The 27629-nt window shown below is 32.0% G+C and overlaps 7 protein-coding genes across 7 annotated transcripts; 3 read left to right on the top strand and 4 right to left on the bottom strand.

The window, feature by feature from the left end:
- Positions 1-347: 347 nt before the first annotated feature.
- On the bottom strand, positions 348-2859 carry LOC125077075 (protein O-glucosyltransferase 2-like). Its single transcript, XM_047688867.1, has 6 exons — positions 2544-2859; positions 2262-2470; positions 1691-2147; positions 1223-1460; positions 851-1150; positions 348-719 (listed from the first exon to the last, which is right to left on the bottom strand). Exons 1-6 carry the CDS (start codon positions 2705-2707, stop codon positions 600-602), a joined length of 1488 nt encoding a protein of 495 aa, XP_047544823.1. The 5' UTR covers positions 2708-2859; the 3' UTR covers positions 348-599.
- Positions 2860-3856: 997 nt separating this feature from the next.
- On the top strand, positions 3857-6352 carry LOC125077136 (39S ribosomal protein L3, mitochondrial). Its single transcript, XM_047688952.1, has 6 exons — positions 3857-4013; positions 4592-4673; positions 4751-4978; positions 5297-5592; positions 5660-5824; positions 5897-6352. Exons 1-6 carry the CDS (start codon positions 3964-3966, stop codon positions 6147-6149), a joined length of 1074 nt encoding a protein of 357 aa, XP_047544908.1. The 5' UTR covers positions 3857-3963; the 3' UTR covers positions 6150-6352.
- A 165-nt stretch (positions 6353-6517) lies between these two features.
- LOC125077135 (extensin-like) lies at positions 6518-8694 on the bottom strand. The gene is made up of 2 exons (XM_047688951.1): positions 8219-8694; positions 6518-7935 (listed from the first exon to the last, which is right to left on the bottom strand). Exons 1-2 carry the CDS (start codon positions 8438-8440, stop codon positions 6811-6813), a joined length of 1347 nt encoding a protein of 448 aa, XP_047544907.1. The 5' UTR covers positions 8441-8694; the 3' UTR covers positions 6518-6810.
- Positions 8695-9850: 1156 nt separating this feature from the next.
- On the top strand, positions 9851-11327 carry LOC125077262 (alpha-methylacyl-CoA racemase). The gene is made up of 2 exons (XM_047689149.1): positions 9851-10070; positions 10159-11327. The coding sequence occupies exons 1-2, from the start codon at positions 9963-9965 to the stop codon at positions 11182-11184; spliced, it is 1134 nt and encodes a 377-aa protein (XP_047545105.1). The 5' UTR covers positions 9851-9962; the 3' UTR covers positions 11185-11327.
- LOC125077261 (2-oxoglutarate and iron-dependent oxygenase JMJD4 homolog) lies at positions 10906-12624 on the bottom strand. The gene is made up of 2 exons (XM_047689148.1): positions 11934-12624; positions 10906-11852 (listed from the first exon to the last, which is right to left on the bottom strand). The coding sequence occupies exons 1-2, from the start codon at positions 12455-12457 to the stop codon at positions 11192-11194; spliced, it is 1185 nt and encodes a 394-aa protein (XP_047545104.1). The 5' UTR covers positions 12458-12624; the 3' UTR covers positions 10906-11191.
- Positions 12625-13639: 1015 nt separating this feature from the next.
- LOC125077290 (mRNA (2'-O-methyladenosine-N(6)-)-methyltransferase) lies at positions 13640-20718 on the top strand. Its single transcript, XM_047689199.1, has 7 exons — positions 13640-14905; positions 15169-15309; positions 15744-15920; positions 16293-16573; positions 17970-18180; positions 18578-18636; positions 18810-20718. Exons 1-7 carry the CDS (start codon positions 13976-13978, stop codon positions 19003-19005), a joined length of 1995 nt encoding a protein of 664 aa, XP_047545155.1. The 5' UTR covers positions 13640-13975; the 3' UTR covers positions 19006-20718.
- A 153-nt stretch (positions 20719-20871) lies between these two features.
- LOC125076879 (repressor of RNA polymerase III transcription MAF1 homolog) lies at positions 20872-27309 on the bottom strand. Its single transcript, XM_047688604.1, has 4 exons — positions 26605-27309; positions 26347-26467; positions 25814-26091; positions 20872-22188 (listed from the first exon to the last, which is right to left on the bottom strand). The coding sequence occupies exons 1-4, from the start codon at positions 26808-26810 to the stop codon at positions 22128-22130; spliced, it is 666 nt and encodes a 221-aa protein (XP_047544560.1). The 5' UTR covers positions 26811-27309; the 3' UTR covers positions 20872-22127.
- Positions 27310-27629: the final 320 nt, after the last annotated feature.

The raw sequence follows: 27629 nt of genomic DNA, 5'->3' as shown, positions 1-27629 counted from the left end.
ATATACTACTACTGTTGCTTATTTTAAGTTAAAAAACACTTAGTACTTGGTGAGTGAATATTACCATTTTAAATACAGTATCATGCAATATATAATTATGCACCCTAGTCCATTGTCAGTATAGATACATACATGTTGTCTCTATTGTGATATTAATATAAAACCCATTAATAAATATATACCATTCCAAAAAAAAAACAATTATCAAAATTAATTTATTATTTCTTAAACTTAAATCTTAATTTCATTATGTTTATAATGTAGTATACAAATAATTATTGGAATAATAAACAATGATTATATAAAAGTAATTACATAAATTATTAATTAACTTAAAATTGGTTTTATTTTATTATATTTATTAAGCCTAAGCCTAGCCTAAGGCTATGCATGTTATATAAAAAGTATTATGCAGTAATATTTGGTAAGTTATATACTAACTTAAATGATAGTAGATAAATGCTACCAATAATTAAATTTTAATATAATCTATACTTTAAAATATATATACATGGAATTTTTAAAATTCTATTTAGACTATCAAATTAATTGAGATTTCGATGTAAATATACAAACTAATTATTTTTTAGAGATAATTATTACAATTCTTCATGGTTGACTTTAACACTGGCATCACATTGGCATTCAAATTTCGTTTGTGGTACATGTGTCATATCTTTCCCCACTTTTACTTCACCTTTAATTCTTTTACTCCATTCCTTAAAATATCAATAAACAATGCTAAATATAGACTAATAATATTATTTATTATAATTTATTCATTGAGATATATATTTCAATATAATTTTTTTAGTAAATAGTTTTATTTTCATAAAATACATGTGCTTACCAAGAAGAGAACAGCATGATAGCATATTATGTGCTGCGGTAATAAATGGTAATTAGCAAAAATTTGTGCATTTTGCGCAATTTGATGTGCCTTGTCATCATTTTCTCTAGCCCAATTAATTTTATCTGGTAAATCTGATAGATCTCTTCTTATTGGAACAAAATGTTCAAAAGGTTTTAATTTGCCATAAAAATGTTCATAGTATGGTGAATCTTGCTTCAATACTAAGGCACCTCCGGATAGAAGGTATGGTAATCTATAAGCTGCAACTGTCCCATCAACATTTATTTGGTATTTGTACTGAAAAATTAAAAGAGTATAATAAGTTCTTAATTTAAATATTTATGCATTTATTATTATTATTATACATACATCAAAAAATTTGAAAAAAGAAACATGAGGTAGCTTTGGTCCATATTCTGCTTCTTTTTCACGAAAAAAAAAGAAATTTGTGAGAGAAGCATTTAATAAGTCGGGATGAGCCCTTGCTATATCAATGAGTTTTAATCTCTCAGCGCGGGAGTCTCGCCCTCGCCAAAATGCACGATTTTCTCTGTCCTCCCACTTACGTTCCACATTACCTTGAACTGATAAAGTATCTAATGTGACCCTGTAACATAAATTCTAAATGAATTAATGAAAGTAGAACATAAAGTAAATATGACATTATGTATTTAATCAATATACTTTATTCTGTGTACTTCAAGAAATAATATGTATGCATTTATTTTTGTGCATTACAATACTATTTTCAGAGATATGTATATGAATTGAAATAATAGTAGTTTAAAAATGTAATTAATTATTGAATAACTATTTACTATTTCTTTTCTGACTTACCTCCCCATGTTCTCTAAAGCCGATTCGGTTATATCATAGGTAGGCATGACAATGTCTAGTGTTTCATTACTACCACACCATGAGAAGATAGGAAGTGGTTCAGTATCCTTGTGCACTAATGGCCAGTCACCGAGATTTATTACTAATTCCATATCGGGCAATACAACTTTTCTTGTTAAAGATAGCAAAATGTTATCAGCAAACATGTTAAATCCAACATGTTTTCCATAACAGTCTCTATATATTTCATTATTTTTTATAACATAATGACAAAAACTTGTACTTTCAGGTTTATGGTAATGTTTAATAATTTTTTGTACTTGATTCTTCATTACAAGTTGTTGAAATGGTTTTAGATCCATTTCAATTTGATCATAGGATGAAGGACATTGATATTGTTTAAGCCATTGATTCACATCTTCTTCTGGGCAGACACATTGGTCTGGCTGTATGGGACCTACAAGTTAATAATTTGAATTGACAAATAACCTTGATAAATAGTCCATGCCCAAAAATTTAATGATTTCTATTCAAATTATTAATAGCTATTTTTATAATTACGTCACTGTACCTTCAAATTTAAAAGGTGAATCGTGTATGTGCTTGTTTTTATAATAAATGCTAATTGATAATTCAGTACATGTCTCATATACTTTATACCGCACGATAAAAGTCCCATCTTTTCGATCCAAATTATTTGCCCAAACACGACAATGGTTGTTTTTCAAAGACTTTCCACTTATTTCTACAGCAAAGTTAGAGATTAAATCTCTTGAATATCTAAAAGAAGTCATGAGTTTTAACAAATAGTTTTATTTAATGTTACCCAAAATTATCAATTTTTCTATCTTACGAGTTTTCATCAATAGATGTAAAGTTAACCACGAAATATCTCGCCGGCATAACTATATTTTTAGGTTGTAGGCCAGGGCCATATATTTGAATATTGTGCCCTAAATTTGAAGTCAAATAATTTAGTAAAATTAAAACAATAAAGTTTTTATATTTGGCTAGCATATTGTTACAATTACTTAATCTACTTAAAGGGAGAGGACAGTTTTCGATAACTATTTACTTTTTCTTTACAAATATTTACATTTAAAAAAGTGTCTTAAAAGTGACAGCACAGAGTATATAAAAGTATAAACATTAAACACTATGATCTCTCTCCTCTCGTCGAAGCGTTGGACAAAGGACGTACATTGATATAAAAATATAGACAGTAGACACGATTTACCGACAACCGTTTACAAAACCACATCAGTATTGTCTTAATATTTTAATTTAATGGATAATGTTTATGTTATCAACATTCGTGTCTTCAACTATGTCTATAAATTATAATAAATTGTTTATTTTATTTATATATTAACATATTAGACAAAAGTTTTATTATAATATCGAGATTAACTATTAACTACCAAAAAAAAAACACCTAAAATATTATGACAGATTCTAAATTTTGTCGTGCATAATTCAGATACTTGAAACGTTTACCTCAACATTCATAATTTGCGGTTTTGCACGTCACTCGGATACATTGCGTGTGTAAAAGCAATAGGCACAAAAAATAAGAATCTGATTAAGAAAAAATCAATTGGCATTTGACCGATATAGATAATAATTTGATCTATGGGCTCAATTAAACAAATTTCGAAATTGATATACCTATATTACACACTTCTAATGACGCTTCAGTATTAAATTAATCTTTTATTTAACTCAATAGCCGATATATATAACGATTGATATGATATTGTGTTATTTTTTGAAACAAAGATAATCTTAATATTAAATGTTTTGAAACACGACTTAAGTCTATGCCATATTTTGAATAATACAATAAAACAGTATGCTAAAAATATTAACTAGAAAATATAAATACATAAAACAAATTATAAATCGATTTTTTCAACACATTTAGATTACCCTTAAAAACTCGTTGCAAGAAAGAAAGAAAGAAGAAGAAGAAACTTTTTTTTTTAATCGAGTAAATGTTTATAATTATTTTGATTTAAAATCGTAATAAAAGTTTTTTTGGAGAAAGGAGTGAGCTACTATTTTCATAAAAATCTTTGGATTTAAGAGACTTGTACGAGTCAAATAAAATGACTGTCAATTGTAATTGTCAAGTGTCAGAAAAATCACATCACATCTGTCACTGTCACTATCTTAAATCTTGATCACTACGAACTAGGATGAATGTATTCTGTTATAGGGGTTTATAAACCGAATGTTTATAAAAGTGATTTTCTGAATTAAATAAATACAATATGACGACTTCTAATATGAAATTATTGTGCACCGTATTAAGCAAGATGAGGTTAGTAGTTAATAAGTCTAAACTTTATAATAACCTCTATTTACTAGGAATAGGAAACCTCTACTTCATAGGAATCATAGGTTACTGTTTAATAAAAAATTACCACAACACCTATTAAAATATAATAATTTATTTTAATTCAAAATATTCATAAATGATAAATAATAGAATGCAAATACAGAAAGGTATGACTGAAAAATGATAATTACATATAAATATTTTTTTGACTTATTAAAACGGCATTTTGAAAAGCAGCATATAAATTGCTCGATTAAGTTAAGTAAAATGTTTGAATTCATAAAACGAATTATTGATAATTGTGGTAACTGTCTCTTTAAGTTAGAAAATAATCTGTATGATACCACTACTCAAAGCTCATCTTATGTTTCGCAGTTGATATGTTTAGAATTTGAATATAAACTGAGATGGTTAGTCAAAATGAAAATATATTCAGTTCAGTTCATATAATTTTTTTTTTGCTGCTGAACAAATTGACACTATGACCAATCAATGCAGAATTGTCTGTAGATGCTTATAGGCTAATATGTTTTTGAAAACCATTTCTTTTTTTTTTTCAGAATTGATAATATAATAACTAGATCACATTTCTCTCACCCGAGATTCCGACCTCCATATTGGTATTTACCCAAAGAAAGAGTTGTATGTAATATTTTTGTCTTTTTTCTTTTGAGTTATCAATTATGGCATATTACTATGATTAATCAAATTCTTTACAGATGAGTGATGAATTGCTTACACAAGAAAACAAAGATTTTCTGGAGGAAGTAAAACAAGATAAATTAATACACCAATCTGCCTTGGTGTCACCACTAGCCAATAATGAACCACAAGAACTAGTACAATGGAATCCATTTACACGTCGAGTTGGTCTTATAGCACGGAAAATAGGAAATTATCCAATGTGGTCAAAGGATGGTAAAAAATTTCAAACCACATTATTACAGGTAATTCTATAACCTAACTTTATTTCAAATAGTAAAGACAATTTAAGTCTTAACTAAATATTTAATATCTTATATGCTTGTACTGAAATGATGATATTTAAATTTTACAACATGGCCATGCAGCTTTTGTGGAATATTTACATTCTTTTTATTATATTATGTATAGAAGATGCTTATAGAAATTCTACTTTTGCTTTTATTCCACATTAAACTAACTAAATTTTGCCCAAATTTAAGAAAAATGTTCATTACAGTGTTATTCATTTCTTTCAGTCATGCTTTAAAATTGATTTTGATTAGTGTTTCTTTATTTACCAGGTTGTAGACAACCATGTCATAAAATACATACCTCCAGAAGAATTTAAGCCAATGAAATCATCTAAAGTTGTTTGGAAAGAAAAACGGAAATTGGGTTGTCTTTTAGTTGGTTCTGAAACAATTGACCCCAGCACAGTCACAAAAGAATATTGTGGACTTTTTAACAGTGTAGGAATGTTACCCAAGAAACACTTATGCAGATTTATGATCTCACCCCATGCAGCACTTCCAACCGGGACACCATTGTTTGCAACTCACTTTAGAGTTGGTGATCATGTGGACATCAGAGCTAAAACGTTAGTATGATTCTTGATTTAAGTAATAATCTATTTGTAAATCTAAAAAGACATTTTAACATTGTAGTATAGATCGTGGATTTCAAGGAGTTATGAAGCGGTGGGGTTTTAAAGGGATGCCAGCATCTCATGGTGTTACTAAAACACACAGACGGCCTGGAAATATTGGAGCTGGAGGTGAAAAGGCGCGTGTTTGGCCTGGTACAAAAATGCCAGGTCATATGGGAAACAGGTTAGTTTTGTTTCTTAAATTACTCTATTCTAGACTTAATTGAACATGAAACTAATTTTAATAATTTTTTAGATGGAGAACATTACGTGGTGTAAAAATTTTACGTATCAATACAAAACACAATATTCTTTGGACACTAGGAGTAGCTATACCTGGAGAAACAGGAGCAATGTGTTATTTATTTGATACAGTATTACCATTAAAAAAATTAAATACTCCCCCTCCTTTTCCAACACACCCTCCTGTTGAAGACCTACCTATTGAATATCATGATGAATCAATACATCTCTTTGATGAGCCAACAATAACCTTTGAAGAATCTTAGTAAATACGTACAGAAAGAGACTAATAGAATAATAAAAAAAACTATGTCATATCTACACAGCTTGAATACAACTTTTATTTTGAATGAGGAAAATAAAAGGAAGCAATAAAGTGTATTAAACTTCTATATCATCATGCCTGCTGTATTGTCTAGTTTGTGTAGTGTCTCCTTAACCTTATTTTATTATTACAGTAAAAAAAAACATAAAATACTTACAATCCTTTTATTTTATATTCATCAAGATTCTGTATATTTATTTTGTAACAGATGACAATAGTTTTGTAGTTATTGGTGTAATATTAATAAATAATTATAACAAAACAATAGTGCTTTCAGTGAAATTTATTTTGACCTATTTTTACAATTAAAAAGACTACTTAAATCCATTCAATTATACCTATAACTGTACTTTCTTCTTATTAGAAAAAAGGCCAAAATTTGAATACTATAAAAACCAACTAACAGTACCTTAATTATTATTACTTAATCTTATGATTATCCCTTAAACTATCTTAATATTAACATGAAAATCATTTATAGATAATATTATTAAAATCCTTACTTTGAGATAGTTTACTCCCCAAATACAATCGAGCAATTTTTGTAGGACTGATTTTTAGCAATTGACTTCTCAATTCTTTTTTTAATACAATATCTATGACTATTGCTGATTAGGGGGCTGAAAGCCATAACCAGGATAGGGTTGTGGAGCTCCAGGTGGTGGTGCTCCAGGTGCAGGGGCACGGGCATATGGATAAGGAGACGGTGGATATTGAGCTGGAGGATAACCTTGTTGATAGGCATGAGGAGGATAAGCACCACCTCCAGGGGGATAATTTTGAGGGTTTTGAGGATATGACGATTGTGGAGGAGGAGCAGTTGATACCGAGGGAGCAGGACTTCCAGGTTGAGATGATGGATTAGAATAAGGCGGTTGTGTTGCTGGGGGATATGGAGAGGGTTGACCACCCGGAGGATATTGTTGCCCTGGGGGACCACTTTGGGGCGGAGCACCTGATGCTACAGTTGATGGAGGGACATTATTTCCATGGGAACTAGAATTATAAGTTGGTGATTGAGCAGATGGTGAACCATATCCTGTGCTTGTTGGGTTTTGTGATGTGTATCCACTGGGAGGAGGTTGTGGGGAACGATTAGGTTGTGAAATAGGAGTTGAGCTATATGCAGAAGTTGGGGTAGTATTTGGAAAAGGTTGAGATTGATATGGTTGAGGTTGAGATGTTGTTGAGTTATAAGAACTGACACCAACATTCGGATAATTAGCACCAGATTGGGGAGGTGGATAACCTGAATTTCCTGTGTATGCCGGTTGACTTGAACCACGCACAGGATATGGTGAGCCTGCTGCAGCTGGACTACCTGGTGGAGGAGCATAAGGTTGCTGACTAGATGATTGGGGATATCCTGGACCTGGGTGTGTTGATGGTGGATAATTATTGGGAGAAGTAGTAATGGGTGGACCATAAGTTGAATTGGGAGGATAACCCTGTGGTTGTTGCGATGGATTAGGCGGTCCATATCCTTGCCCGGGAGGCCCGTAACTAGCTTGAGGTGGATAGACACCTGGAGCACCTTGATACTGTCCTTGATACTGATTTTGTGGGTATGGTCTTTGACCATATGATTGAGTTGGTCGAGTTGGAGTAGATGAAACCCCAGATGGTGGCCTGTAGGGCTGTTGAGGTGATCCTGGGACTTCAGCTCCACTTGTAGGTGGGTTTAGTGGACCTTGTTGAACATTACCAGCAGCTAATTGGTGTGGTGGCTGAAAAATTATAAAATAAACATTATGTCTAAATATGATTTTCATGAACAGTAGGACTATACCATTCTGTTTAAAAATAAATCGTATCTAGTCAAACAGCACATTAAAACATATTATTACTATTATTGAAATATTTATGGTATAAGTCACGAGACGGAATTAAAAGACATCCAACTATTTTTTTTAAATTAAATAAAAGTAGATTAATTAATCAGTATTGTATTTACTTCTTTCAAGAATTGAAGAACCAATAATAGTATAATTCACTTTGATTTCTATTTACCGGTAGAAGAGCTTGAATATTCTGATTGGCATCCGCTACTGTTGCTAAATAAACCAAATTCCTATGTAAAACTTGCTGATATTGGTGGCATTCCATGAGCTGACCTTTAGCTTGATATTCTTGAATTGTTTGTATTAAATGTGCATTTTCATCCAACATTTTTTGGATTTGTGCTGGGCTTAATTGAGGTCGATTACCTCGAGGTGCAAAGGCAACAGACATTTTCACTCTTCAAGATACAAATTTCTACACACTAGTAACAAAATGTTTTTTTCTATATTATAAGAACATTATAAATTTCTTATTTTTCTAAATAATATAAATACAGTAAGCGTCAGCACTCAGCAGAGCGAGGGAAAGTAAGTAAGAGTAAGCTATTAGCTAATTCTAATCTGCAATAGTGTTGCCATTTAGATTTGACTACTAAAAATAAAAGCAATAATTTAATTAATCTAATGAAGATTCATGGGAATACCCCGCATAAAAAAAAATCGATTTGATTATTAGTAATAAAACAATTTGAAAAATAAATGTATTGTCTCATTAATTAAGTAACATTTAATAGAAATTTGTAGGAGGTATCAGGGATACGGATAGGAGAGGTATAATATCAGGGACTGATGATCGGACATGACACTACAAATTATTTAAATTTACGGTAAAATCATCAATTTAAATGAAACTTTACAATAGTTTTGATATGAAACTCGAAAACGAAATGAAACGAAAATGAGTCAACACAAAGACAAAAACTAATACATTTTTTTTAAATGTAAATTATGTTTCAATTATGCCAAATATGTGAATAGCACAAACACACGTTTTTATACTAATAATTAAAAATTATGTCATGGTATAGAACAATGGTAAAGTATAATTTGAGGTGAAACTTATGGTCTTCTTTGCTTTATGTTTTAAATGTGTATTATGTTGTTAATAGTGAGTACCATTGGTTTAATAAAATTATTCTTAACAAGTTCCCAGTAACAATAATTTACAACGGTAAAGCAAGCAGGTAACAGACCTATATAATTCCTATGATCAATGAAATTTTCTAAATAGTACAAATAAAAAAAAAACTACCATAGACAAGCCTCTTTTTCTATCTATCCTAATCTATATTCTAATCTATTGTACAAATACAATTCATTACTTTCCGCTTTAATTTCATAACTTTTTAAAATAATTGGTAATCTCTGAGTTGATAATAATATTATCAATCTAATGCATACTGATTGATAAACGTTTTTTGTAAACAGTACTGCTGTTAGCAGTTTTCAGAAGAGATTAAAAATTATGGTATAGTGACTTCTCGCGTTTTTTTAAGAGCTCGAACAGTTTTTATAGTCGATTAAGCCAGAAATCATTACTTAAATAAAATATATATATATAACTATTTGACAGATGAATATCTAATAATCAAATCAAAACAGAATGTACCTTCTGTGAATCTTCGTGTTTCTTGTACTCAAATACGATTTTTTAACATTGAAGTTACTTACATAATGTTATATCAAGTCGACCTTAAAAAGTTAGCGAAGTTTTACGGATTTTAAATTAACTTACTTTATGCAAAACCAGTTGATTTTTTAACACAGCCTAGGAGACTTAACATTTTATGTAACGGCAACACTGATTGGAGATTAGACTTTGATCTGTTTATTGATCGATTAAGATAGAAGATTGATTTATTACAATTTGATTATGTATTTTTGTTGAGTGTTGACTTACATATTAATTAACAATGGCGTTGAAAGGTATTAAAGTTATAGAAATGATAGGATTAGCTCCAGGTCCTTTTTGTGGAACAATATTAGCAGATTTTGGGGCAACAGTAACAATTGTTCAAAAGGTATTTTACATTTTTAATTAAAATTTACATTTTATTCGAAAATGCCAAATTAAGTAATTTTGAATTATAATTTATCTTTTCTTTTCAGTTAAATCCTCCTCCCATAGAAATAATGTCTAACGGTAAAAAAGCCATTTCTGTTAATTTGAAAACAAAAGAAGGGGTGGAAATATTGAAAAAGTTGTGTGCCACATCAGATGTTTTATTAGATACATACAGACCAGGTGTCCTTGAAAAGTTAGGATTGGGTGCTAAGTTACTTTTAAAAGAAAATCCAAGATTAATTTATGCCCAATTAACAGGGTATGGTCAAAGTGGTTATTATAGAAATAAAGCGGGTCATGATATAAATTATGTTGCTATGTCTGGTTTACTTTCTAAGCTCACCAAAAATGGCCAGCCTCCTCAACCACCACTGAATCTCATAGCAGATTTTGCTGGTGGTAGTGTTATATGTGTTCTTGGAATACTTTTAGCTTTACTAGACAGAACAAGATCTGGAAAGGGACAAATTATAGATGCAAGTATGACCGAAGGTGCTGCTTATATTGGAGCTTGGGTATATAAATCACAAAATACAGATTTATTTAGTGAGGAACCTGGTTCAAATATGTTGGATGGTGGTTATCCATTTTATACAACTTACAAAACAAAAGATAATAAATTTATGGCAGTTGGATCTTTGGAACCTCAATTCTATGCTAATCTTTTAGTAGGCCTAAATTTATCCAAAGAAATATATACACAAGGTAATAAAGATATTTGTAAAAAAAAATTTGAAGAAATTTTCCTGACAAAAACACAAGAGGAATGGTGTACAATTTTTGAAAATTTAGATGCTTGTGTTACTCCAGTATTAGATATAGATCAAGTAGGTAAAAATATGTGTCATTCAACACGAAAATCATTTTATAAAGATGAAGAAAATTACTTTCAGCCAGAACCTGCCCCAAAATTATCTATTTCGCCAGGAATTGCTAGTGGAAAACAAAAACCTCCAAAGCATGGAGAACATACAGTTATGGTATTAAAAGAATTAGGATATACAAACTCAAAAATACAAGACTTGATTAAAAACAGTTGTGTATATGCTTATACGAATTCACATCTGTAATTACTTTTTAATTTAAGGATTCATTAATGGTTTGTTCAATATTTAATAATTCTAGTGCTATATTGGGTGATATAATATTTTTAAGGAACAAGTGATGGTTTTGTATTGACTTAATTATTTTTAATATAATTTTTAAATCAAAACAGATATGATTCTTTTCAAGACAATAAACATTAAATAATAAAGATGTATCCCCATTCATGTGGTCCAACCTTTTCTGGGCTATGTGAATAATGAAATTTACAAATGACTCAAAATCCATGCCAAAAACTGATTTTAATATAAGTTGGCACTGTGATGTAAATTCTGGCATTTCTCGAAATTCTTTTATCTCATGTTCAACAGAAATTAAATTTTTTTGTAAAGCTTTCCACACAATCTCAATGTTGCAAGCATTAACAAAATTATGATTAATAGAAATAGTATCAAGATCATTGAAAACTTGGTGATGCCATCCAGAGGGAACAAAAAGTCCATCACCTTTTTCTTGAATAATTTCAAAATAGTTGATGTTATGAAATTTTTCAGGATCAAATAATAAAGGTAGATTCCCCAGAGTATCCTTCAATTTCTCTTCTTCTCCTGGTGGAAGCAATATCCATTTCTTTCTTCCAGTTACATTAACTGACCAGCTATATGATGTATAAACATCAACATGAAATGGTGTCCTAAAACATTATAAGTTATTTTTTTAAAACCAATTTTGCTTTTTTTCATTTATGTACAATATGAATAAAGAAAATAAATACCATGTATTTTTAGGGCCAATATATACAAACATAAAGTCATCATCTTTAGTATCAATGGCATATTCATTTAGCCAATCTGATGCAAATACTTCTGGTACATCATAGAAGTAATTATCTAGTGTAAGCCTTCTTAAGTGCCAATCTTTCAGATACAAAAGTTTTTCTGAACTTTTACTTCTTAAGTAGCTCATATAATTTTTTACTTTCATGTCACATTTACACTGAGCGTTGAAGTTTATTTGATTGCAGTCCGCAACAGGAGCTTCCATCTGACCATATTGTTTAATAAAATAATCGTAATTTATGGTGTCGTTCTCAACCCACAGTTTAGAACATTTCCAAGTTTGAGTAATATTTTTTATGATGCAAGGCAAATTTCGCAGCATATGTTCTTTAAAAAAATAATCATATTGCAATTGACTGCAATCATAAGACTTTATTTCGATTTGAGAATAGTCATAATCCAAAAACTCTTCAAATTTGGCATCTAGACTGATATCAAGTTTTGTTCTCTTCTCACACATTGATACTATTTAGTTATATAAAATAGATTTCATTAAATATTATTTGGTCGGATATATAAGTGAAATGATGTCGTAACTCGTAATAATAATTGAACATTTGAGTTTTGATCCGATTCAAATCATTAGATCGAAACACGATTGTCACACAAGCTGTCAATGTCATTTGTCATGTAAAATTTGATAAACTGATACCAAATATTTGCGTTCATACTATGCTGTTTTAAAGACAATTATTTGGCTTATATTTGCTTAGTGAAAAATTTTTCTTTATTTATATTTATAATAGAGTAGTCAATAAAAATAATAATGGCAACAGTTTTGGCAAAATATCACAGGTTGATATCGATTTTTTATAAGATAATTTATAATATACTACAGAGTGTTAATAATTTGTATATTGTCCATGTAAAATGATATTTTAGAAAACTAATTATTATATATCATTGAACAACAATGATCTTGATGTATTATATAGATTGAATCTGACTTTATTTTACAAAATATAGCTGTCTGGTCTAGTTGGATGTTTATAACAAAGCAATATTTACAGTATCGTTATGTACATTATATTGACCTAACACGATACATTTTTGTAAAATAAAGATTCAAATGTCAAAAGACAAAAGCCTACGTAAAAAAAAAGTATATTTAGATTTTGTGTACGCTTAATATTTCAAATTGCATGTTTTTTAGATGTTAACCTAGTCACGAGAGAAAATTGAGGTCGATGACTATAGTAGAATAACATAAGAACTAAAAAGTATTATTTGTAGATCTCTGAAATATCCACAGATATTAATTTTTACACTATAACCATATTCATGTTAAATTTTGGCAAAATGATCGATAGCTATAAATTTATCGTATTAAATCCTGTATTAAACACAAATATTCCCGAAAATAATCTTCTTCATAATCGAACGATGATGATGATGAATCGACATAACCATCATCAACAACAACATGTTTATCAACGTATACGTATATAATACTTGTTTAATATGCAAATGTAAAAGTAAATATGATTTTTGTAAAGTTTTTAAGCGGTAATATAAAATATCGATGTGATAGTAATATATCGATTTAATTTCGATGACATTAAACAACTTTTTTTTCTATACAGTCTGTTTTATAAACATTGTAAATTAGGGACAAATATTTCGTTAATCTGTGGATGGCGGTGCTTGGGGAAACTACGCCAAGTTATTTGTTTCGTACAACATACGATTGTTTTAATATTTTCGTGTTACTTCGTTAGTTTTAATTTTAATTATATTAAAAAATGTTGCAAAAATATGTCGTTTGTCGATAATAACTATGTGTCTCTGTGAAATTATTAATTTCTATACCACTAAATTTCTTGGCGGTAACAATACCATGATTACCAACAAAAATATTGTGCTTATAAGAAACTTATTGGCCGAGAAGTTCTAGTGATTTTTACCATTCTTAAAATTAGCAACTTTTAAATTTGCTTTCAATACATTAGAGACATTATTAATATACAAGTCCGTCGAAATGAATGATGTTCGTGATAAAGTTGTTGCTGGATCCTCATCGTGGGAGACTGCCCCAAATCTTAGTGATTCTTCTCCAGAAATCCAATCATCGCCCGGCGGAAGTGGTGACACACCACAAACACCTGGTGCACCGGCCCCCTTAGCTCCACATCTTGCTGCAGAATTGCATCCCGATCTTTTGCAACAGGGATGGCGCAAGTACTGGTCAAGGCGAGAAAATAGACCGTACTTTTGGAATAAAATATCGGGCGAATCGATGTGGGAATTACCAGCAGTTAAAAGGGATTTTGATCCAATAACAGATCCACTTGGCATATGCCATACAGGTCCACCTAATGCTGGTAATGTAACTCCTAGTGCGAGTAAGCGTCGTCCATCAGAAGACAATGGACCCCCACCTAAGAAATTTGTTCTTGCTGGACCTTGGGACATTGAGGTTCCTACTAATGTTGTTATATATGAACGGCCACCAACCATTTGTCCACATCCACATCCTGAAATAGAAGGTTTTCGATTCACTCTGGCAAACAAATTAAGGCAATGTTATCAAGAGTTGTGTCATACAAGAGAAAGTATAGATGCACCAAAGGATTCGTTTAATAGATGGTTAATGGAAAGAAAAGTAAACGATCAGGGTGGCTCTGATCCTCTGCTCCCAAGCCATTGCTTCCCTGAGATATCACGATCAATGTATGAGGAAATAATGAATGATATACCAATAAAATTAACTCATCCCAAGTTTACTGGTGATGCTAGAAAACAATTATCACGCTATGCAGAGGCAGCAAAGAAAATGATTGAATCAAGAAATGCATCACCTGAGAGTAGGAAGGTTGTTAAGTGGAATGCAGAAGACACATTTCAATGGTTACGACGTACAGTTGGGGCTACTTATGATGATTTTCAAGATCGATTAGCGCACTTAAGAGTGAGTAATTTAAATTATATATAAAAAATAAGAAATAGGTATCGTATGAATTAATACAAAAATATCCATAAAATATCTCTGTCGTATGACATCCCAAATATTTTTTAAAGAAAAATGTAAATTTGTATTACAAGTTTTATTTAATTTGATGATTATATTTTTAATGTCTATGAAAAATAAAATATTGTAATATATAGTTCTCATCGAGACTACTTTAAAACCAATAGATTTTATTTAAAAAAAAAATTAAATGATCATTATAGAGACAGTGTCAGCCACATTTAGCTGAGACAGCTAAAGCATCAGTGGAGGGAATCTGCTTGAAGATCTACCATCTGTCGGCTGAATATGCTCGGAAGATAAGAGAGAAACATAGTATTTTGTTGAAAGAAAATGGAATACAGGTACATGATGCAATAAAATAAGTTGTTTTAAGGTTCCAATAAGAACAAATATAAATTCAGTTAAAAATTTTAATTTTTGAAACTACATTAGTTCTTTTTATTGTTACATTGTATGTCCACATGCATATAATATTATAAATGGGATTACAGAATTAGTTATCATTTAAATACTATTTTAGTCAGATTTAGAGGAAGCATCATTAATCTCTAACAATTAACTACAAGAAAAGTGTACTCAAACTAGATATTTGGGCACAAAAAATGTTCTAGTTGCTGGTATATTACATGTACTATGTATGTATAATGAGTAAAAGATTTCCTTAAACATGTACCGAATTTAAAAATAGAGAATACCAATCGAATAATATTGAGTTCTTTCGAGATAATTGTATCGATATTCCCTTCTCTCTAACAATATGGTGTGCGTGCGCCAGGAGCTACCGGCGCCGCTGCAGCAGGCGGCGCTGCGCAAGGTGTGGTGCTACCCTGTGCAGTTCGCGCTGCCCGCGCCGCGGTCGCCACTCGTGGAGCACTTCCTGGATCGCGACCAGGCGCTGCTGCGCTACCTCGGCGACACTCAAGTGCTCAACGCGACCTACTTGCAGAAGCTTGTGAGTCTGGCTCATTTCATATATCTCATTCCTGATTAAATACTAACCGAAATCAGAGTCACTAACTTTTGGTAATAATAACCGCAGAACGACAATATATAACTATTAGGCCAATAACAGCTCTCCCATATAACATTGAAGAGACTGAGAATAGAAAAATAAAAGAAAAAAAACAAAAATGATAACAACAATACATATAAAACTAAGTACCTGTAATAAAAAAGCCAGTGAGACCACAAGTTAAAAATTACTATGACTTTGCAAACATTTCTGTCATGAGTGCGAATTGACTTAAAAAATCGAAATCAGATCCATAAGGAGATTTTAGCTGTACCGTAGTACCGTAGTACCGTAACGAAGCGCCGCCCGCAGGAGCACCTGTACCGCTACAGCTGCTTCGACGACAAGAAGTTCGAGCAGTTCGTGTCGCGCGTGTGGTGCGTGCTGCGGCGCTACGCGGCGTGGGCGGGCGCGGCGGGCGCGGCGGGCGCGGACGCGCACCTGGCGCAGATGTCGCTGCCCGTGCCCGTGCTGGAGTGCCTGCACCGCTGCTTCGGCGTCACCTTCGAGTGCTTCGCCAGCCCGCTCGACTGCTACTTCCGGCAGTACTGCTCCGCATTCGCCGATACTGACTGCTATTTCGGATCGCGCGGGTCAGTTGCCAGCTTTTTACGCCGCTTACTCGAAGTATGTACTATATATTTTAGTTTTTATAGTATGTTTACCATTAACGTCGAATGTTGATGGTATCTGCGTACATATAATATAATAATTTATGTAACTAGTTCTTCGCCTTCAAAATGGGTGTTTTCGACTCCCATTTTATCGTTCTCCTTCCTCCTTCTTTCGGGAAGAACCAAGGAAAATAATTATTCATTTATATTTAGCGCCCAGAAGTGATATATATTAAAAAAAAACAAGAAATGATGTTTCTTAAAACAATTTACTAATAAACCATAAAATTGTTCTAACTTCGAATTTATCTTAACATGAATACCAAATCATACCTATTGAAGTACTACTACTTATACTTACTTAGTTCAGCTTTACAATTCAAATAAAACACAACGACCACTTTTAACAAATGACAAGTCGAGTGAAAATCGACCTTACTGTTCGAGTTCAAACAGAAAAATAACCGGCGTTTTATACAGTACAGCGCGCTTTTGTTTTTTTTTTTCTCTTATTAGTTGCCTAGCCAGTTGTATGTATAAGGGATATGTTATATACTATATACGAGAACTAGTAAAAAAAACGAAATAATACTAAAGATATTATATATATAGATTTCGTTTTTTTACAACTAATTTAAAGATAATGTCTGCAAAATAATTTACTACTGATTTGTAGGTACAGTATATGTAGAAAATATTATCTATTAATTTTGTATATTAGTTTTAGTGTAATAAATATTTTGTTAAAATCTCATGATTAAATTCTAAACACAAAATCATATAGATGATAACAAATCGTGGAGTTAGTATTTATTGACTTCCAGAAAATATATGATCTAAATTGTTTACAACTTTAAATACTATACATTTTATAATTTCGCATAACACGATTGAACCGTGTTCCGTAGTAAAGTACCTCCCCAAAAAGTACTAATCAAAGTTGTTAGGGTTTATAAGTACATGTATACTTATAAATCCTAACAACTTTGATTAAAGATTGAAGTTAGTTAAGTAAGAATTCGAAGTATGTGCTATTGTTTATTGTTGTGGACAGAAACTATTACACCGCGATGCCCAATCTAGGAAATATGAAAAAAGATGCGCGGATGAAATATGAAATTTTGCGCGCTTTTAATTTGGAAACCAGTTAAATTTGCAGCCACAAGCGAACGCGTATTTATGTAAAGCCATTTAATAAAATGAAATAAAAGTCATTTAAAAAAAAATGTAGTGATTATCTTTCTGGTTTTTTCTGAAGCTTCTTAAACTTATTAGAGGATGGTGTAATCGTTTCGATGCGTTCTCGACTTATGTTCTATATTCAAAGAAAATATGTACGAACAAATGTTAGAAATAAAGTCACGGATACCCACAGACCGTTTCTGGAACTGCGGCCGGTGGCGGGGTCGCTGGTGGCGCACCCGCCCTACTGCGAGGAGCTGCTGGAGGCGGCGCTGCGGCACATGGAGCGCCTGCTGCAGGACTCGGCCGAGCCGCTCAGCTTCGTTGTGGTGCTGCCCGAATGGCCCGACCGACACACGCATGCGCTGCACAAGCTGCAGGCCAGCCACTTCAAGCGGAAACAGGTAACATGCGTTCTATGTAATGTTGAAGTACAGAGAACTCGTTAACACGCCCCCGATGTCGGCCTCGGGCTTGATGATACTTAGTGGGCTAAATTAGTCATTCAATTTATGACATGCATGCATGCAATATTAGAACTACAACTACTACTACTAAATATTAAAAGGCATTTTAATAAATTCTACAGGTGTATCATAATTTCCATTTTATTATTAAAATTACAAAACAAATATAAACATTAATTACAAAAATTCTTATACAGAGTAAAAGATATACCACTTGTTTCGAAAAAAAAAAACACAACTACGTTTCGAAACTATAAAAAATCGGCTTTATTTTTTATTTGAAATAGCACCAGAAACACATTTTAAGTGTAATTGACTGTTTGATTATTGCTAGGTGGTGATACCCGCATTTGAGCACGAATATCGACACGGCTTCCAACACGTTCTTCCCAAGTAAGTTTTTAGTTTATATTATATACATACATAAGTTTTGTTAAACTGACTACAAAAGTTTTTTTTTCATTACATTGTCTTTACCCCTCCCGTTGCCTACAGTTATATATCTGTGATAAGGAGCAGCCGAGGAGCTACTACGTCCGCGGTAATCGAATACGATCGCGTTCCAGGAACGAAGTGTACTTCCGCTGGGGCGGCGGCACGGTGGTGGTGTGGCTGCAGAACGCGGCCGGCTTCGCGCGCTGGGGCCCGACGGACGAGCGCGTGGAGGCGCTGCTGGACGCGTGGCGCCCGCGCGCCAAGCTGCGCTCGCCGCCCGAGCACGCGCCGCCGCCCGCCGCCGACGACCAGCCCGACAAGCGCTAGGCCGATCACTGATCATGACTAATATTATGCCCCTAAGTCCGAGTCGAATTTCGGTAAATGTCCCTATAGTCGTCGGATGATTTTTTTACGACCGAAGACTGTTTGACGCTGACTATTTGTGACTTTACCAGCTATAACATATGAATAAATTTTGTACCTCAGGGACTTAGATATAGCTCCTATATGTTAGGCTTAAATATCGAGTATTGTCATTGAACGGAGAGCACGACGTGTTTAAATTGTTTAAATCATCCACTACAAGATATTTACCTGTTACACGAATAACTTGTAAGGGATGATTTAAATAATATACCTTACAAAATCGTGATTTATATATTTTTTATTTTTCCTAAATTAATACTATATTCGGTATTTGAGAATAAAATATAAATAAAGAAAAACTATTACTAAAAGGTCAGCGAAGTCTTATGTCTTGTAAGTCTTTTTCATTCAATTTTAGATGACAAATCAATTATCCGGTGCTCGAACCGGGAAAAGCGCTGGAATTTAAAATCAAGTGTTGTCATAATTTTTTTTTTTAAATCTCACACAATCAAAAATGTTTTATATTTATCTTTATTCTTATTTTGAAAAAGCATATACATATGTAAAGCTTTACAAATAGGTGCATAAAGTGTATTTATAACAATATAATGAAATGTTATCTCACTTTACAGAAATATTATACAAATCACTTTCTTAAAATGAAATAATTATATTCTAACAGTATGTAATAATTTATCGAAATATTTTATGGCAGTTTATCAATTAACACAACTTATTTGTTAAATATATTTACAATTCAGAGTCTAAAACGCGCACGAGACTCTTATAACTTAGTTACAAATCCTTTTGGGATTTATTCCTAAATGAATCTATTATTATTATTTTGTGATCTATAAATATTTATTTAAAGATGGTATGAATAGAAAAAAATCTATATTTATAATACGTTTGGAATTCATTCAGAAAAAAAGCAGTAATTGTACAGCAATTAAGAAATCAAACCAAATAAAATAATTTATAAATGAAAAGTGAACCAAATGTCAGAATAATGCAGCTCTTAATATCATTATTGTAGATGTACAATTTCGGAAAAGTTATTATTAAAATTAAAACATAGATTAATACTAAGTTGGTAATAAAGACAAAATGGCCGAAGAAGCTTGAATTTTTTTAGAAGCGTAATTAAAGTGTTTATTGACTATTTCCTGAAGGCTCGCCATACATGTAAAAAAATACTTGGCACATTTCGTCACAATCTCCAAGTCTAATATATCAAATAGGAAAGTAAGGAGACAGAATGTTGTATAGAATATGAGAAACCAATCACTTATGTGGTTAAATATAATTTAATAAGTTGATATTCAATTAAATAAAAGCTACATCCATCCATTAATATTTATCTATTTGAAGTTTATCCCGTATTGTGTGTCCTATATTATGAATTTGAAAACACATTAACATTTCACGAGAATCTCGCATTTTTTTTCAATAAACAGATAACTCATTTAACAAGCAATCTTTTAAACAACAGGTGTTGATAATGATCATATCTTACTTTGACTACAAAATCATGTTGACTTTATGTATGTGATGCATAGAATTGTATATAGAAAGGTGCGCTTATTGTACATAGTTTTGGAGAAAATTTTGGTTATTTACTTAATGTAAGCTCTTTTTTTAAGAATCCCTTTTTACTGTTGTATAGTTCGATAAAGATTATATTTTGATTGTTTAATTATTATATTTTTCTGAAAAAAGTATGATTGTTTTATTTTATAAAATAATGTTTACGTATATGTGGAACTTTTATTATTACATTCATCTGACATAATTTAATTTGACATAAATAAAACCAAATCATTCAGAACTGAAGAAACCTTTTATTTAAAAATATGCAACTAAGATTAATACAAATGTAAAGGTGACGCCCAAAATCTATAGGCGGATTTAGTGACATTAAATTTTACTAGAAACACCAAAAACTATCCTAAATAGTAAAATTACATGCCTATTTACGAATAAGATCGTCAAATATTTTGCTAAATCTTTCAAACGTCATTCACTTCAGACCTCGTTGATGGTTTTCAATTCAAAATACATCTTGCATATTAAAAGTATTAGTGACATTCGTTGCTAAATGAGTTTTTCAAGAGAATATTATTATTCCAACAATAATTATGTTGCAGAAACAGATTGTTCATATTAACTATTACCTACTACAATGGATAAAAATATAATTGCTTGCAATTAAAGAAGCATTCATTAGATTTCCTCTTCTATTTATGATGAACTGTGCTTGCTTATTAATCATGTATGTCATTGCTAATGGTGTTCATCTATGACTATTTCTTAAAAATTAAACATAAATGAATCAAAATCAGATAATATTGTCACTTATATCTTACCATAAATATATTTGTTGTGCAAAGATATCGAGATCGTTTATCTTTTTGTACCTTAATTGGACTAGGTGCAATACAATAGGTATTATTAGAATCCAAAAATTTATATTTATATATTTATTAAAAAAATGATAATTTTGCACATTAATTATGTACAAATAAACCATCATCATGAAACATTTTGAATTAATATTATAATTCATATTGAAAACAGGATTACATACATAATATAAATACTCTATTATGGCTGTTTAATTATCCCAAGAGCCAATTATCAAAATAATGTTCTAAACATAAACTCCTGTTACTACTTCTTCATTTTAATATTGTTTTTCATAAGGTACATCCCAATCATTAAAACTTTCAATATAATTTCTTTACTAAATATAGATAATTAATAATATGAATATTTAAACATTCATAAAATTAGGTTAATTTATGTTTTATTTGTTTTTATCTGAACACCTTCAGGTACTATTCTAGTTGATAAAATAACATAGACTTATTAGCTTCAGGTCAGTGGGCAAAAAACAAATACTATCCATCTGACCTTTTAACTTTAGATTTATAGCTATGATTAATATTACATATAAAATTGATATTTATTGTATAGAACTTGCACTATAGTTTTCTGTAACCTTTAATTATAGAGCATTATAGTAGAAAATAGATCAAATCATAAAACCAGTACATAGAAAAATAATAAGAAATTATTTAATTATATTCTTCGTCTTCATCCATAGCAAAGTCCACTCCGGAATCCGCACAAACAGGGCTGTGAAACAAAATATTCATATTCATTAAAATATTAACAAATTTTTAAAAGTCATTATTTAATTTCCTTTTACTTAATAATTCCTTATTGCCCACATATTTAATAAGCGTTGTTTATAAATTATTCACGGCAAATGTTAAAAAGCATTGAACGTGGCGACTGACAGTATATTTTTCTTCGCTTTTTTATTACGAACTAGCCGAGTAAAAAGTACGAAAAATGATAAAGGGCAAGCATGTCGACGCATTTGTTTCGACATCGATACGAGATACAATGGCTAGCCTTGTTTTACATTTATGCAAATTTTGTAAAAAATTTTGTAATTTTACGCCTCATTAGTGTCCGATCGTAGTTCGATTAGGCACAGTTCAGTTCAAGTTTGGTTGAAATTATTTATTTTTTTAGTTGTGTTTGGTGATTTTGAATAATCAACATAACAACATGATTAAAATCACCTTGCAACTTGTCAAAACCAACAAAACTGATTATATAGCTACAAGTGATTTCAGCATTACAATCAGTTTCACTTTTTCTCAAGAAGTATGAAACTAGACGAGCGAATAAAATCTCTCAAATTATTTCTAAGCTTTGGTCAATTAAATATACATGTTTGGAAATATAAATAAAAAAGTAAAACTAATTAGGTATAATATTATAAATAGGAGTTACTATCATTTATCTCATCAATAGATCACATTAAGTGAAGTTTACCCCAGAATATTTATGTTTAGTCTTATCAATAACTTTTCAATAACCTCTACATTCATCACATAATCGAATGCGCTATAAACTTGTATTTTTTTAATTTACTACTAGCGATGGCGTCTACAATTTCGGCGCTAACTAGATAACTTCGGCTAAACCCAACGTAAAACCGAAGCCGAAGGTTCAGTCGGACACTACTTAAAATGGAAAAGCCATTACAAGGTTGTTGTTGATTATTTTTCCAAATAAAATAACAGCCACAAAATAACATAACTATGGTTTAATGATTGTATAGTATATGCCTTACATTATATATTCATTTTAGTTTTAGTGTCAAATAGTAACAAGTGGGTTTTTCAAAATATTGTTGTAATAGGTCTATTTGGGAGAACTTGATATATATAATATTGAATAATGGCGCATGATAGAAGAAATATGGACGCAATTACAGTAACAAGGATTGTAACCTGAATAAAGGTTAGGGAAGGACCCACTCAGAGGACTGTTGAGTATTCGCGGCTAGCTGATCAAAATATCAGGCGTTGCAACTCAGCTAAAGAAGAAAGCTACATCCGTTAAACTACAAAATGCACTTCAGGGAACTGAGAGGCCATGACCGTGATTACATGGAGACCAGCTATTGCTGAAAAAGGGCTTAGCGGGAATCCGGGTAACGTTTAAAGGTTACTGGGTTATTAGAATCCATTATCTTGCAAATATGATAGAACCACATTATTCCATCCTCACAATATATTTACTGGGGATTAATTTTGATGAATAACATAAGTTACACAGTTCGAGAGAACCAACCACCTCGCGAAGCTCGGGTGAATATATCTGCGAGCTGTATAGGGTAGTTTCATTAGTCCGAAGGACTCCTCGGAGTTTTCCCCACTAGAATTCAGACAGCTTCGTGCTTTGATTGTAGACTCTAACATCCAGGTTCAAGAAAAATATATATATGATACACTTTGGACAGCTAGTTCCCCATATTTCCCCTTTACCCTAGTTTTTTTTATGCCCCTATAAGAAAGTGGTGGATTTCGTGCACAGACTTCTGCCTAAGAGTTTCTTTATATTAGTAATAATAACTTTTATTTCAGGTAAATAATCAAAATCATAGTTGGGAACATACAGTAAATAATTGATTAGTAAGAGAAATAAGCATGGATGAGATAATTACAGCAGTCATAAGCATGAAAAATGGGATTTGGTTTCAGATGATATACCAGTTGAAAGTTGAGTATGGAAGGTGTTATAGAGTGACGGATATATGCTGTTGACTATATTCTTCAATAAGTTGCTGCATGAAAAAACCATCCCACAAGAATGGTGCAGTAATTCGTTAGTGTTCATCTTCAAAAATAAAGGGGATGTACAGGATGGCAACACATACTATGAAGGTATGGGAGTAGGTAATAGAGAGAAGATTGCGAGAAGAAAGTGAGATTACCCAAAATCAGTTTGGGTTTATGCCTTGGTGCAATCCTACAGCCTCACTGAACTGGTCGGTGTTGCCGGCAGACGATTGGACGTAGGTACAGGATCCCCTATACATTGCACGGACTAACTCTACATCCTTCTCAGGCAAACCTTTCTCTTTCAATGCCTACTACAACACTTTACGAGGCACCCTATCATAGGCTTTCTCGAGATCAATTAAAACCATATATAACCCGTATTCCCCTTAAACTTAAGGGGGTGATCTATATCTATAAGACCATGGTCAGACCTGCTGTTCTATATGGATTTGAGTGTTGGGGTACAAAAGGGATGCAGAGGGCTACAGATGAGAATGCTGAGAGGAATGTGGGGTGTTGTGTGCGAATAGATAGAGTAAGGAATGAGTTCATAAGAGGAAGTTTGAAAGTAGCACCGGAAACCGAGAAGCTATGCCGAAACCGGCTGTCATGGTATGCTCATATTATGCGAAGAAATGAGGAATATGTTGTGAGGAAGGTTATGAGCATGGATGTGGATGGATATAGAGGTAGGGGACGATCAAAGAAACGATGGATGGATTTTGTGAAAGACGATATGGTTAGAAAGAATGTCACTTGAGAGATGACGTCCGGCACAAACGTATGGAAGAAGAAGACATGCTGCACCAACTCCAAGTAAAATTGGGATAAGGGCAGGATGATGATGATGATGATGATGATGATGATGATGACGAATATACAGTCATAAAGTACAACAATATTACATTTTAAGAAAAAAAAAATTCTAATAAATGTCCCCCAACGATTAAAGCGACACCACAATTATGAGAAAGGAATGCTTAAATCCTCAATGATAGTAATCAAAATATAATGAGTACCGAGTCTCAGTCTTGGCATAAAGAAGATGACCTTGCTCTGAAAATGGCAAAGAAGTCTGGGACTTGTGCAGCAGCAAACAAGGCTTTAGCAGTGCACTATTAACAACTGTAAAAACACTTGCAAAAAGCTCCATAATTAGTAAACTGTTCACAAATAAAAAACAGTTTTCTAAGTCCGCCAAACAAGTCGAAAGCCTAACTAGGCAGCATTTATATTAAAATAGATAAATAGTAGGTCAATTCAGTTTGCAAATGCCTTTCCAGTATTTTTCCGAGATCAGGAGCCAGAAATCCCATTGAGCATTTTCAGGTTTAATTGAAAAGTGATGCACCCATAAATACAAAAAGATTGTGGAAGTATAAATGGTGTAAATACATTAGGCTAGAGTTTCACTTTTAGGAAGCATTTCTGGCCTTTAATGAAACACATGCCTTCTAGGATGAGGTGAAATCTTGCTAACCTTGGAGACTACACATTGGTAATAAAATAATATTGCTAAAAAATATTAATCATTTGTTATTATCAAGGAAAAAAAAAACATTTCATTCTCAAGACACACAAGCTTAAATAATAAAATAACAACAAATTAATCAACTTACCTCATAGCTCTGCATGTAAAAAAAACAATCCTTTTTAGCTTCTTGTTGTAAAAGAAATAATTGAATGTCCAGAGACAGCCGGGCTCACCAAACGGATCACTAGCCAGGTCTGGGTTATAGCTATATATGCGACATTCAGGCAAGTGTACCTCTTCTTCTATAGCAGCCCATAGGGCTGGTCTCAATTGTCTCCAACGAACACCACCTACGGCAGACAGTGCTGCATCGACAGCCCCCTGTACCCAACTCAGTGATGGCTCTGCACTAAACTCACTGCTCTGTTACAAAAAAATTACATTTTAATGGTACTTTAAAATTTTCAACTACATCCTTGAAGTACCTAATAGGGATATTTTATATATTTAATAGTGTTTTAAAATATTTCTATTTAAGCAATAACATCATAAGTAGTAGATAATTTTAATAAATATTTTTAAAGTTAATCACTTTATTTTATCAGAAACTAAACAAATAAAGATACAAGTACTATATCAATCGTTCAATTTGTTATTCAATGATAACAGGACATTTACCTTGGCCATTGAAAAATCATAATCTGGAAAAGCAGCATTCAGTGTAGCAATCAAATAGAACAATGTCTTCCGAGATATTGTATCACACAGCACACCCTCTTCATCACCAGATAGACTTCGACTGCAATTTATTGATAAGCATTTAGGTTTTAATAATTGTGAATACATATTTAAATGAAAAGTACAAATATTAAATAACCCACAATATATTTGGACAGAAATAAATAAAAAATGGGATGTTTCCATATCATAATTTACCTATACGTAACACCTTCTGGTGGAGATAGTGCTTGGAGGTTGTGAGTTGTCTCTCCATCTGCCGTAAACTTCTTGTAGAAAGCTTTTTCAGCACCTGCCATTTTACAGCTGTAGCTCTCTACTCGACCTTGAACAGCACTGTCACCGTTCAGGATAGACAGCGCACTACTCAGAGCCTCCAGGCGTCCGCTCTCTAAGAGTTTCATCTTTATATTTTATTATCGACTCTTTACCCACTCAAACTTCTTGTAATAAAATTAAAGCTTGTAATCGTGCAATTCGGAGCACTACTTCTGTACATAGCAGACGGGTGTATGAATATCCCTTTCCTCTTAGAATGAAGAAGATTCACACTTGGTATTAAATTCGTCGTCTGTTCTTCTTCCGCGCTGGTGGGATGCGGGTACATCACAAATATCAGGGAAAAAATTGTTTAATAAATTGCTATAATGGTTAGCAAATTATTTATAGATTGTATTTGGCTTAAGCACAACAATGGCGCGTCACTTCACTGGCTGTCCTAGAAAGGGCACAAAAACACTTCTCTCTTTTGCTAGAAGTCAAAATCCATAGAAGACATCGTAGAACACATTAAAACATTTAAGGATACACAAAAATCACTGACTAAGGTAAACAATTATTATTTTGCTTGTTGTGCTAAATTTTCTCTATTCAATATTCATTAGGTTTCGCGACAAGCAACAAATTGTAAGCCATAAACAATAATATTTTATACATAGACAAAGAAAAAAAGAGCATAGTTAGTGATTCTATTATCTTTGTAATCTTGCATACAGACCTTAATTCTTAAAATATTGGATCATAAGGAGTACTAGAAAAAATGCATTTTGAATTTTAAAATATAATTCGATAATCAAAATCTTTTCAATGGAGTCTTATGTATACTAGTATTTATGGTCAATACATCTAACCTACGCAATATTCAATATTAAATAAAATATATAACATTTTATAATGTCAATGATTTTAATATATTGTTAATAAATACTGATAATACTCAATAA

This window comes from Vanessa atalanta, chromosome 3 (genome assembly GCF_905147765.1).
Source record: "Vanessa atalanta chromosome 3, ilVanAtal1.2, whole genome shotgun sequence".
Lineage (NCBI taxonomy): Eukaryota > Metazoa > Arthropoda > Insecta > Lepidoptera > Nymphalidae > Vanessa > Vanessa atalanta.
The sequence above is the reverse complement of the archived record's forward strand: the minus strand, read 5'-3'. Positions and strand labels throughout refer to the sequence as shown.

What these genes read in the sequence shown, in the direction of transcription:
- LOC125077262 (XM_047689149.1), top strand. Translation starts at nt 9,963, where the DNA reads ATGGCGTTGAAAGGTATTAAAGTTATAGAAATGATAGGATTAGCTCCA. An exon ending in CAGTAACAATTGTTCAAAAG is followed by an intron (nt 10,071 to 10,158) that starts GTATTTTACATT and finishes TTTTCTTTTCAG; the next exon opens with TTAAATCCTCCTCCCATAGA.
- LOC125077261 (XM_047689148.1), bottom strand. Translation starts at nt 12,457, where the DNA reads ATGTGTGAGAAGAGAACAAAACTTGATATCAGTCTAGATGCCAAATTT. An exon ending in ATTGGCCCTAAAAATACATG is followed by an intron (nt 11,853 to 11,933) that starts GTATTTATTTTC and finishes ATAATGTTTTAG; the next exon opens with GACACCATTTCATGTTGATG.
- LOC125077135 (XM_047688951.1), bottom strand. Translation starts at nt 8,440, where the DNA reads ATGTCTGTTGCCTTTGCACCTCGAGGTAATCGACCTCAATTAAGCCCA. An exon ending in ATATTCAAGCTCTTCTACCG is followed by an intron (nt 7,936 to 8,218) that starts GTAAATAGAAAT and finishes ATAATTTTTCAG; the next exon opens with CCACCACACCAATTAGCTGC.
- LOC125077290 (XM_047689199.1), top strand. Translation starts at nt 13,976, where the DNA reads ATGAATGATGTTCGTGATAAAGTTGTTGCTGGATCCTCATCGTGGGAG. An exon ending in TGCTATTTCGGATCGCGCGG is followed by an intron (nt 16,574 to 17,969) that starts GTCAGTTGCCAG and finishes GGATACCCACAG; the next exon opens with ACCGTTTCTGGAACTGCGGC. An exon ending in TTCCAACACGTTCTTCCCAA is followed by an intron (nt 18,637 to 18,809) that starts GTAAGTTTTTAG and finishes ATCGCGTTCCAG; the next exon opens with GAACGAAGTGTACTTCCGCT.
- LOC125077136 (XM_047688952.1), top strand. Translation starts at nt 3,964, where the DNA reads ATGACGACTTCTAATATGAAATTATTGTGCACCGTATTAAGCAAGATG. An exon ending in ACCGTATTAAGCAAGATGAG is followed by an intron (nt 4,014 to 4,591) that starts GTTAGTAGTTAA and finishes TTTTTTTTTCAG; the next exon opens with AATTGATAATATAATAACTA. An exon ending in CCAGGTCATATGGGAAACAG is followed by an intron (nt 5,825 to 5,896) that starts GTTAGTTTTGTT and finishes ATAATTTTTTAG; the next exon opens with ATGGAGAACATTACGTGGTG.
- LOC125077075 (XM_047688867.1), bottom strand. Translation starts at nt 2,707, where the DNA reads ATGCTAGCCAAATATAAAAACTTTATTGTTTTAATTTTACTAAATTAT. An exon ending in ACATCTATTGATGAAAACTC is followed by an intron (nt 2,471 to 2,543) that starts GTAAGATAGAAA and finishes GACTTCTTTTAG; the next exon opens with ATATTCAAGAGATTTAATCT. An exon ending in ATCATGCTGTTCTCTTCTTG is followed by an intron (nt 720 to 850) that starts GTAAGCACATGT and finishes TGATATTTTAAG; the next exon opens with GAATGGAGTAAAAGAATTAA.
- LOC125076879 (XM_047688604.1), bottom strand. Translation starts at nt 26,810, where the DNA reads ATGAAACTCTTAGAGAGCGGACGCCTGGAGGCTCTGAGTAGTGCGCTG. An exon ending in ATGATTTTTCAATGGCCAAG is followed by an intron (nt 26,092 to 26,346) that starts GTAAATGTCCTG and finishes TTTTTGTAACAG; the next exon opens with AGCAGTGAGTTTAGTGCAGA. An exon ending in TTTACATGCAGAGCTATGAG is followed by an intron (nt 22,189 to 25,813) that starts GTAAGTTGATTA and finishes TTTGTTTCACAG; the next exon opens with CCCTGTTTGTGCGGATTCCG.